This window comes from Aythya marila, assembly GCF_965140915.1.
Source record: "Aythya marila genome assembly, chromosome: 11".
Classification (NCBI taxonomy): domain Eukaryota; kingdom Metazoa; phylum Chordata; class Aves; order Anseriformes; family Anatidae; genus Aythya; species Aythya marila.
This window is the reverse complement of record NC_139052.1, coordinates 1,204,612-1,216,302: the sequence shown is the minus strand read 5'-3', so window position 1 is coordinate 1,216,302 and position 11,691 is coordinate 1,204,612. Positions and strand designations below refer to the sequence as shown.

The window sequence follows — 11,691 nt, the reverse complement described above, 5'->3', positions numbered from 1 at the left end:
TCTGCATATGTAGCAGTGGAGATAACAAGAGTTTATAAAATGCACAGATTTCATTTATGAAGAACAGACTCCAGTGAAGCCAGTGGGATCACTTGGGTACCACCCCCATTGGTGGGTTTCCTTGTCCCACATGTTTTTGAACTATTTTTATCTAAACCCTGTTTAAAGTTTTACTCTGTAAATTTAAGGAAAATCTTTGAAGAAATAGGTTTCATTCATTCATTCTGGGAAGACTGTTGTCTTTTGGGGGTGTGAGAAGGGCAGGAAAAAATTATGAAGCTTTTTAATCATAAGAGAATTTGATAATTGCTTCCAGCAATAGATTGAGTCAAAACCTAAAGAAGTAGTGAGGTTCTTGAGGTATGTTTGCTGTGCTTGCCATGTAGTTTAGAGATAACTGAACTATATTTATCCCAGATAACTTAAGTACCTTCAGCAATCTAACCTGACAGTACAGGGCTCAGATGTGCTGATTAGGTGTACATAAAAAGAATGATGGTGTCAGGTCTCTGCAGTGGATGATCCTATTATGTGACTCAGTATATGGATATCTGCCTTTGATTCTGTGGTTAAATTAACTGGGATAAATGCAACATGCTGAATATGTGTGGATCTGACAATTTTTCTTACACAGAGTCTGAAGCAGTTTAAAAGTTCTTATATTCTCGTAATTGTTTATTCTATTTAGATGAACCAGTATAGATGAATGTTAGCTGCAGCTCTCATTCTTCAGATGGAAGATCATGTCCTTCCCTGTACAATCCAGTATTCCATGTTCCAAGTGGCATTTGAGGTCCAGTGTTCCACTGGCTGTGTCTGTCTGCTATATACAGCAAAAGGGTTAGTAAGGATTTTTCCAAACAAATGCAGAAGAAACCAGCCGTTGTAACTGATCTTTTTGTCTTTGCTCTTTGTTGCAAACAGAGCTATTTAGCAGAAGTGACAGTGCTTAAAATTCTGATGCCAACTTTCTTAAAAACTGAATTGAATTTCTGTCAAGTACTGTCACACTTTTCTAAACACCTGTGTTTGAGGGTGACCTTGTGGTTTTAGTCTCTGCTTTCACTGTCTGTTCTTCTGTCTTGATAAGATCTCCTCTGACCATTTCCTCAGTTTGACAGTCAAGATCATACACTGTGCACAGATGTAGGAACACAGAAGAAACAGCTGTGGAGATGAGCTGGAGAGTTCAAAGATTTCCAGCCAGCTCATGGACCCCTCTGCCTTCTGGGGGCTGGGCACAAACGAGTATGCAGTGTGAGTGTCTGCTTTGGCCTTGAAAAGCTAGTGAAATTACTGCTAGGAGCTGTTAACCAGACAGAACAGGTTGCAGCTAACAGTGCAACAAGTGAAGTTCCAGTTTAAACTCAATCATCCTCTTTAACCAGGGGGAGTAAAAATTGACATGGCGTGACCAGTTCAGTTAGATTGTCAGGTTGGTTATGTAATGTTTACTTATTCTCTTTCACCGTAAGATTTTAACTGCATGGGAGGCACAAGTAGAGTGGGACTGTGGTGTTCTTGGTTTATGATGGACTTTTGAGCAGGTAATGGACTTTTGAGCAGGTAATGGACTTTTGAGCAGGTAATTAATACATTTTGTATTGCTGAATGTTTTTAGAATCTAAAATATCTTTATCAATGTTTGTTTCCCTTCCACTAGTTCTGTTTAGCTTTCTGTAGCGGTAGAGCTACTAGGGAGACCTAATCTATCAAAAACACATTCTCAGATGAGCAGTAAGAAATAGAAGTATGCATTGTTTGCAGAGGACTTAGATGTTTCACACAGGAGAAACAACGTACAGTTTCCTTACAAACAGTCGTTCATACAGCACCTCCTCTTCCTGAAAGGTGAGAGTTGAGCTAGCAATTGATGTTATTAATTATGATTATATTACTAATTGTTAGCTTTCCCATTAGTTCCTTAAAGTATGAGAGTGTGTGAACCAACCTTTTTTTTTTTTTCTGTGTTAACTTTATAGTAAATTGTTCATTGTAGTATTTCTTTGCTGTTAAACATTTCTTATCTACCATTCCACTGTTCCTCATAGAAGAACAATGTGAAGCGCCTTTTGAATTTGCAACAAATATTTATTTAACAAAAATGGATGCCACCAACATACCTTCAAAATGTATGCATGTATAACAAGTGTACTAACAGTTGGTTTCCAAAATGAGATCATCATCAAATTTAAGGCAGGATATTCTATGAATTTTCATGCAAGAGCATATTCAAATGTCCCTTTATCCAACCCCTCAACTTCATCTTCCCACGTAGAAGAAGGCATACTACTGTAGGGGTCCAGCAAGATTTTGAAGCATCTGATAATTAGGAGTCCCAAGAAAACACATAGAATTCCTACAAAAGCAAAACCAGTTTTTTGCTCTAAAGTCAGAGGGAAGGCAGACATTTCGTTGACACTCATGCTGGTTGAAGTGTTGCTGCAGTAATTACTGCTCATCATTGGCCATCACATCCTGGTGCCTCTGTGGGATTTCCACCTCTATTGCTTCTTTGCCTGCATAGAAAAGTGGAATCAGTTTGGTTAGGTCTAAATGAGTTGTGTATGTCTGAGCTGTAGCATACGAACAGTTGGAAATGAAAAACATCTTGGATTTTTGTAGTGTCCTGTTGTTTTTTTTTCACATTTAAGTTAATGTAATAGCATTGCAACTTTTAGCCCCTACACACCATCCACTTACTGGCAGCAAACTCAATTTTCTGGCTTTCTACCTCCTCAAAACAGTAACCTTGGCATGTGGCTGTTTTAAACAGCATTTTGTCAGACTGGGCATAAGCCTACAGGTTTTGATTAGGCAATACTCACAAGGTCTCAACCTGGATAAACAAGTATGCTTTCTGAAATGGCTTTACCTGAGTTCTTAAACTAGTTAAACTCAAACTGATCTCAAGGGGAGTTTCAGCCAAATACTGTGGATTTTGTTCATGTAATTTAGTTTAGAAATCTAAATAAATAGATACAATTTATGAAATAAAATGGTGTGTGCAATTTTAATGTAGTCTTGGGCTCCATATTCAGAAAAATACTGTGCTCAGAATAATACTGTTATAAATGAAGTCTCAACTCAATCTGAATTTTGTAATATTTATAAAACAAATATTTATAAAAGGTATAAAAGGCAATTAAACAGCGCTGGGTGTGTGGGGAGTCTACGCTCCACCAACACGCACACATGAACATCAAACATTCTAAATATATAGAACATTGCTTTTACATACTAAACCCAAGTATGCCTATACATACGTACAATCAGGAAAGAACAAACAATCCTTTAAGTTCCATGACTTACTAAACTCGAGTACGCCTATACATATTTAAAATCAGGAAAGGTAACAAACAATCCTTTAAGTTCCATGACTTAAGTCTCCATTTTCCATTCCTTTTGAACAATATGTCTCGCTTTAAGTTGTCAAGCAACTCGGTCTTCAGGCCTTATGTATCCCGTTCTTCCCAGATTGAAGAAAAAGCATATCCATCTCCTTTTCAAGGCCAATGAGGCCTGGGTCAAAAGGCACGTCCAGGTCAACAGGGGGCATAACAGCAAAGGCCTGCGATGGCTGTAGCAGCAGAGGGGCCCATGGCGTAGCAGTCGGATCAGTAAAGGAGCCCGCAGCTCCCTTACTATCGGCAAGCCACACGTTTGTGATTGTGGCTCCACATGGCTCTTTAAGGCTTCAGAGATTGCTCACCAGGTGCTGAGCAATCCCACTGCAACCTTGTCATTTTTAGTTGCAGAGTCCCACACCTTGACATCAATTTGGTCCCATGTTTCAGGATCATAAACTGTCTCATTGCTAAGAAGGAGAATAAGCCGTAAGGTTACCAGGACAGTCTTTGTTCCTAAGGACGTATGATTCCCCATAATGCGCAACTGCTTACCAGCGAGGGGCAGTTGTGTGTGCAGCTCCGTTTCTCTCAGCTCGAGCTTCTCTCCAGCTCCAGTGCCTATTTCCAGCGACTTTCAGTACGAGCTTCTCTGAGCAGTTTGCTGAGTTTGGCTGAATCTATCTTCATGAGGCAATCAATGTGCCTGTTCCCGTCCTGGTCTCCATTCTGCTAGCCTGTTCCTTTTCATTCCTTCTCTCTGCTTTTTTTATTGATGACATAACATCACAGAATCACAGAATCACAGAATTTCTAGGTTGGAAGAGACCTCAAGATCATCGAGTCCAACCTCTGACCTAACGCTAGCAGTCCCCACTAAACCATATCCCTAAGCTCTACATCTAAACGTCTTTTGAAGACTTCCAGGGATGGTGACTCCACCACTTCCCTGGGCAGCCTGTTCCAATGCCTCACAACCCTTTCAGTAAAGAAGTTCTTCCTAACATCTAACCTAAAACTCCCCTGGCTCAACTTAAGCCCATTCCCCCTCGTCCTGTCACCAGGCACGTGGGAGAACAAACCAACCCCCACCTTGCTACAGCCTCCCTTGAGGTACCTATAGAGAGTGATAAGGTCGCCCCTGAGCCTCCTCTTCTCCAGGCTGAACAAGCCCAGCTCCCTCAGCTGCTCCTCGTAGGACTTGTTCTCCAGGCCCCTCACCAGCTTCGTCACCCTTCTCTGCACCCGCTCAAGCACCTCGATGTCCTTCTTGTAGCGAGGGGCCCAAAACTGAACACAGTACTCGAGGTGCGGCCTCACCAGAGCTGAGTACAGGGGGACGATCACTTCCCTAGCCCTGCTGGTCACACTGTTTCTGATACAAGCCAGGATGCCATTGGCCTTCTTGGCCACCTGAGCACACTGCTGGCTCATATTCAGCCGACTATCCACCATCACTCCCAGGTCCTTCTCTGCCTGGCAGCTCTCCAACCCCTCAGCTCCCAGCCGGTAGCTCTGCTTGGGGTTATTGCGTCCCAGGTGCAGGACCCGGCACTTGGCCTTGTTGAACTTCATGCAGTTGACCTCAGCCCATCAGTGCAGCCTATCCAGATCCTCCTGCAGAGCCTTCCTACCCTCAAGCAGATCGACACACGCACCTAACTTGGTGTCATCTGCAAACTTACTGAGGGTGCAGTCAATGCCCTCGTCCAGATCATCAATGAAGATATTAAAGAGAACCGGCCCCAGCACCGAGCCCTGGCGGACTCCACTAGTGACTGGCCTCCAACTGGACTTGGCTCCATTCACCACGACTCTTTGGGCCCGGCTATCCAGCCAGTTTCTAACATCATCACATCGTGTTGCCTCTTTTTTTTTTTTTTATATATCTTGAGGGCAGGCTCCCCTCATACCTTTCTCTAAACAGCAGTTCTTTTCAAAACAACTTTTCATTGGTCAAACAACTTTGAATGTAACAACAACAGCAAACACCCAGAAACATCCATGCCTTAATGGCTGGAGGACAAGAAACCAGAGGCTGCATGGAGTCTCCTGAATCACCATTCTTTGTTCCCTCTAAACTCCTTTACATTCCTGATGGCCTCATTTTTAAGAGTCTAATGTTATCTCAACCACGGGGCTTGCCGACCCCCATGGCCATACTCCCAAATCTCCCCCTTCTTTATTAATATCAACCATTTTCTCGAAACGAATTACCACTCCATATATAACAATACTGTGTTCATTTTTATCTTTGCAAGAATTGGAAGTAAACACATTGGTAAAATTGCCCCTTCACCTTTCTGTGTTCATGTCCATGCAGTGGGTGCCATTCAGTATGTAAAATCCAAGTGTGCCCAGAAACACAGTGCTGAAAGATGCATTTGAATTGGTGGATTGAGCCACTGTGGTGATGTTACAGCCATGTTCTAGCTCCCAAGGGCACATGGTATATATGTCTTCACTTAAAATAAAAAAAATAGAAATCACTCTTGCATATGAGGAAAGATTAGTGGGAGAAGAAACAACACAACCAAATTCCCTTCCTCTAAGTCTTACTCTAATTTGTTTTTTTTCCTTGGACTTCCCCATTAAATACATATTTTTACAGGCATTCCAAGTATCAGGTATGAACATGCTCCTTGTGGAGCTCAGGGGACTGACCCTGATGTTTGTCCTCCAGAGGTGGCATGCTCCATCCACTCCACTGAGCAGCTCCACCCCACCATCGCCACGAGGAGAGTTCTGTGTATTTCCAGGCAGGAGAGACTTTCATTGTATTTGTAAGCTCTTATGTATAGATTTCAGTTGGGGGTGGGAGCTAGTTTGCTTTATTTTAGATTTTCTGTCAGATACTGAAATTCTTTTATGTCTCTCTAGGCAGCTGAAGGATTGGAAAGACTGGTACATCAGAAGTACAAGGTAAAGGACAAAGGGATTTTTATTGTAAGGTTGGAGCTTGGGGTTTTTTGCCTCTTGTGTTAACACCTATTTAACTAACGCGCCTCAGGGGAAAACTCTTTTTGTTAACAATTCAACCACCTCTCCCCCCAGGGAATTCCAGGTATCCATTTATTTCTTGGCAGAGTAATTAGGCCACTTGGAGCACTGTGCTGCCATGACTACACTGATACAGGTACCTGCCCTAGCCAGTTCAAAGAGAGCTCCAGTATCTCTATGTGGTAGTGCAGTCGTGACTGAAACTGAACTATAGACATATCCTGAGTCAGTCTAGAATTAACAACAAAAGTAAAAATAAGAATTGGTATTCTTGAGAAGACAGAAACAGACAGAATTTTTATCTTGTCTGTGTCTCCTTTCTCACGTTAAAAATCTGTGGGATTTTTGAATATTGTCCCAAGGAATTAAAGTTGTAAAACAAAGATTAAAAAGGTGTGATATATAGAGTAATAATTCATGTCAAGAAGATGGTTGATATTAATAAAGAAGGGGGAGATGTGGGAGTGTGGCCATAGGGGTCGGCAAGCCCCATGGTTGGTGATAACATCAGACACTTACCGATGAGGCCATCAGGAAAGCAAAGAGTTCAGAGGGAGCAAAGAAGGGGTATTCAGGAGGCACCATGCCCTCTGGGGTTGCTTGTTCTCCAGCCGTTAAGGCATGGAAGTTTCTGGGTGTTTGCTGTTGCCAGGCAAAGTTGTGTGACCGATGAAAAGGTGTTTGAAAAGGACTGCTGTGGGGCGAAGGGTATAAGAGGGGAGCCTGTCCTCGAGATGAAAAAAGGCAACATGATATAATGGAGTTACGTCATCAATCAAGAAGCAGGAAAAAGGAATGAATAGGGACAGGCTAGCAGAATGGAGACCAGGACGGGAACAGGCACATTGATCGCCCCGTGAAGACAGGTTCGGCCAAACTCAGCAAACCACTCAAAGTCACTGGAAATAGGCACTGGAGCTGGAAAGAAGCTCGAGCTGAGAGAAGCGGAGCCGCACACACAACTGCCCCTCGCTGGTAAGCAGTTGTGCATTATGGGGAATCATACGTCCTTAGGAACAAAGAGTGTCCTGGTAACCTTACAGCTTATTCTCTTTATTAACAATCAGACAGTTGTTTATGATCCTGAAACATGGGACCAAATTGATGTCAAGGTGTGGGACTCTGCAACTAAAAATGACAAGGTTGCAGTGGGATTGCTCAGCACCTGGTGAGCAATCTCTGAGGCCTTAAAGAGCCATGTGGAGCCACAATCACAAACGTGTGGCTTGCCGATAGTAAGGGAGCTGCAGGCTCCTTTACTGATCCGACTGCTACGCCATGGGCCCCTCTGCTGCTACAGCCATCACAGGCCTTTGCTGTTATGCCCCCTGTTGACCTGGACGTGCCTTTTGACCCAGGCCTCATTGGCCTTGAAAAGGAGATGGAAATATTTGTTTCCCTTCGATCCGGGACGAATAGGATACATAAAGCCCGAGGGCCGAGTTGCTTAACAACTTAAAGTGGGACATTGTTCCCACAACTAGCCCTGGAATTCTCTGGTGTTTGTAATCAAGAAAAATAGAAAATGGAGACTGTTAGATGATCTGAGAAAAATTAACGAAGCCATGGAAGATACGGGAGCACTTCAACCAGGATTCCCAACTCCAACTATGCTCCCCCAGTCATGGACATTAATAGTAATAGACTTAAAGGATTGTTTGTTAAACACTTGCCTTTTAAAACTTTGCCATGTTTATGTTTCAATTGATACCTTTTCTGATTGTACATATGTATAGGCATACTCAGGTTTAACATGTAAAAGCAATGTTCTGTATATTTAGAAAGTTCAAAGTTAGTGTTTGCGTGCACCCAGCGCTGTTTACTTGCGTTTTATAAATATTACTAAATTCAGATTGAGTTGTATCTTCATTTATAGCAAAGGCAAGGCACAAGTCTTCTTTTTTGTCTTTTTTTTTTTTCCTTTTTTTTTTTTGTTTTGTTTGTTTTTGTTTTTGCACTAACCTCCAACCTGATATGTACTAAATAGTATGGTTTTCTATTACATTCTTTACACACTTGCTACAGCACAATAACCAATGATCCGTTTATTCCATAGAGCTTTGTATGAGATCCTTCTTTGTTTTGAATGATATTCTTCTCTTTGGGTCATACTGTTTTAATTCCTGTTATGCTGGGGAGAAGATCTGGATATAGCCTACGGGAAAAGTAATGTCAGCAATAATAAATATTTATCTTCTGAAAATACATCACAGATGAAGCCACCTGCGGCACAGGTTTGCATTGTGTACCCTTACACTTTTTCTATAAGTCTGACCTTGTGTAGAAAAAAAAACACAACTAAGTTCAGTATCACAAATTGGTGTCACAATATAAAAAACCCACCAACAAAAAGCCACCAACAACAATCACCAAAACACTGCTGTCTTCAAAGATGTATAGAAAAAATCATAGATATAGAATTGCCTTGGAGAACCTTACATTGAAGCCAAGTCCAGGGAAATATATACATCTTTAACACAGAGCCATATTCCAAGTCTCACTAATTTTGCAGGATACACACTGAAATTAGTGGGATTTGTTTGCACATTATTTGCTTGTCAGTGGAGATTATGGGACAGATCTCTGTACAAAGCTTAGCTGACACTTAAACATGGAGTATTAAGAAATGGGTATCTGTCTTATTTAGCAAGAGTTTGGCTGAAACAGCTGTATGAGAAACCAGTGGGCATTGCCACTGTGTGGAAATTGGTTCTGGGAAACTAATACACAGCTTTGTGCTCTTCTCTGCCCTGTTCTGAATTGCAGAAATTGTAATTGAAGCCTTAAAGTTCACAGAACATTTTGCATATTTGCATTACATATCCCCAAAACTGTGGTACCAAAATTGACCTTGAGTGCACTTGTATTGTTTTCAGATTTTCGTGCTACGTATACAGGTTAGATGTCCTCTCCCAGTTAGTCAGATATCCTTTCAGTTGCTGCAGAGTATGTGTCAGGTTGTGAGTCAGAAGACTCTGAATACTAACTAACATGGCCTACATCCAAAAATTCTTGAAGATAACCTCTAGGGCAATGTGATGGGGACAGGCATTAAGTCAGTTAGAATCTGCAGAGTCATTTTGTAGGGGCTGGTCTCAGACTGATGTCTCTTGACTTTTTTAATAGGTCAGGACTCTACTTATTCTTTGATTCATTGCCCATATAAAAACACTGCCATAAAGAAAGGCTCCTTAACATCTTGCTGTGAAATAAAAGGTCATTGGAGACCCTTGTGAGACAAGAAGAAACAGCTAGAGTCCAAGAGAAAACAGCAATGAGGAAAAACATCCGGAGACATAGACCACTGAGGTAAGGAGAATGGAGCTATGAGCTGGGGATGATGGCTGTACCCACAGAGGATGAAAGGGAGTACCATAGGTATTAAGCATTGAAAGTTAGCTGGAAGAAAGCCATTGAAACTCTTGATATTCCAGAAGCATCACCAGTCTAACTCTGCCAACGTTTAGTGTGGTTTGAAGATCCCAGCCCAAGCTCTTTGTTGGCTCAAGTGTCACTTTTTTCAGACCTAGCTCTCACCCTCATGTTTTCAGAGGTACTGAGAAGATTAAATAATTTGGACTTCCCTGAGAAAGTAGCTGGCAAGTGTTAAATACAGATTTTCTAAAGAATCTTCCTTAGACTTCAGGTTTCAGCCATTTCTCCTTAGAACCCCCAGCAATTTATTTATTTATTTTTAAATGGCTCAGTACTGTAAATGGGTACCTTAAATAGCTGCTCAAACTGGAAACATTCATCCCCTTGGCATGTTTAAGCCTCAGGTCCCTGAAAACTCACTTCATAAACTACAGTGTGTAACAAAATGGACTGAATCAGTTGCCATCTGTTCTCCCCTTGGATGTGCTGCAAGCCCAGCTGCTGATTCATGAATCTGGTCATTCTGAAGGCTCTTCGAATAGCTTCAGTTCCAGGTTTCTGTTTCTGAGTGACAACAAACCTGCCTTGAAAAGATGTTCATACAGTTAGGGACATCAACAAGCATCCTCTGGGAGTTTCAGAGGCACTGTATTTGCACTCAACTATTTGGTCAAGGAAAATGAATTTCAGGAATACTATTACAGCAATTGGGCATAGGAGTTGTTAGGGTAAAAAGATTAATAATGGAGAAAAAATAATGAAATAGAAACCAGAACGAATTTGGAATTCTTCAAAGGGTCTGAGATGAGTTAACAACACATGGCCAGAAATGCAAAGGCAAAAAGATCTACGTGACCACAGAGCCAACCAGTGATGCTCATGTCCATGCTGCATGCCTGTCTTCCCTAAATTGCTGGGGAGGAAACTGTCTGCTCAGTAGAGGTTTCTAAGACAGCATAGGGGGAGGTAGGTGTAAGGTAGGAAGGCCAGGGCATAGATGACCAGCAACTGAAGCATGTTGAACTGTTCTGTGAGCATAGCAAAGCCACCCCCTGCTCCCCAACATGCAGTGTTTTTTGCAGTATGGTAACTCAGGGTAGAGGCTGCACTTTTTCACGTAAACTGCATTCCCCTGCAATGAAGCAGCAGCCAGGCAGTGACATTCCCAGCCTTCAGACAAGAGATAAATTGCAGCAAAGAGATTTTACCCCTAGGAAGTATGCAAGCCTGGAGTCTGTGTGGAAGGACAGACCCCGTGCCGTGCCCCATACTGTGAATTCACGTACGTGGGTATCAGAGGCAGGAAAACCAAAGGCTCGCTAGCATCACCCTCCGTTTACAGACGTAGAAGAGGGCACCAGTTTCCTGGGGCATGCAGGCTACGCCACTGCCACCCACCGAGCCAACCCGTCGCCAACCCCGTCGCCTCCACCAGCTTGGCCCCTGCTCTCCTCGGTCCCGCTCCCTGGGGGCAGGCCCCCAAGCCTCGGGGGCTGCCCCTCGGCGGCAGGGAGCTCTGGGCCGGGCCGGGCCGGGCCGGGCCCCAAGGTCAGCCCCCGCCGCGCCCCCCTGGCCCGGCCCTGCCGCGCCCCCGCGCTACCGACCCGGCTTCTCCGCGGCCGCGCTGCTCATGGTGGCGGATCGCGGATCTCCCGCCGGCTCTGGGGAGCCAGGGCTGCCGCAGCCCCGACGGCTCGCACGGCTCCAGCTCCGGCCCCGGAGGGGCGTGCGGCGAGGGCGGCTCGCTCGAGCTCCCCTCGCCGCCCGGCGCTGCGCCCCCGCCGGGAGATGCTCAAAGCGCCCTAATTACAAATTGCACGCCACAGCCGTTTCCTTCTCCTCCCTCTCCCTGCCCGCCCCCTTCCATCGCCGCGCTCCTCTCCAGCCCCCCCCGCCTCGGCTTGAAGCGAGGAAAGTTCCCGCAAAACGCTACGTGCGGAGCATCGGTAAGCGGCAGCGGCCCGGAGCC

The 11,691-nt window shown here is 43.9% G+C and overlaps 1 protein-coding gene across 3 annotated transcripts; it reads right to left on the bottom strand.

Annotated features, from left to right (window-relative positions):
- Window positions 1-2,107: 2,107 nt before the first annotated feature.
- On the bottom strand, window positions 2,108-11,464 carry CTXN2 (cortexin 2). 3 transcript variants are annotated; one of them, XM_082768745.1, is made up of 3 exons: window positions 11,327-11,464; window positions 10,143-10,306; window positions 2,108-2,519 (listed from the first exon to the last, which is right to left on the bottom strand). In XM_082768745.1, the coding sequence occupies exon 3, from the start codon at window positions 2,463-2,465 to the stop codon at window positions 2,217-2,219; it is 249 nt and encodes an 82-aa protein (XP_082624871.1). In that variant the 5' UTR covers window positions 2,466-2,519; window positions 10,143-10,306; window positions 11,327-11,464; the 3' UTR covers window positions 2,108-2,216. The 3 variants fall into 3 exon arrangements, with proteins under 3 accessions (XP_082624871.1, XP_082624872.1, XP_082624873.1); XM_082768746.1 differs by having other exon boundaries at window positions 10,143-10,302; window positions 11,327-11,456; XM_082768747.1 differs by lacking the exon at window positions 10,143-10,306 and having other exon boundaries at window positions 11,327-11,449.
- Window positions 11,465-11,691: the final 227 nt, after the last annotated feature.

What these genes read in the sequence shown, in the direction of transcription:
- CTXN2 (XM_082768745.1), bottom strand. Translation starts at nt 2,465, where the DNA reads ATGATGAGCAGTAATTACTGCAGCAACACTTCAACCAGCATGAGTGTC.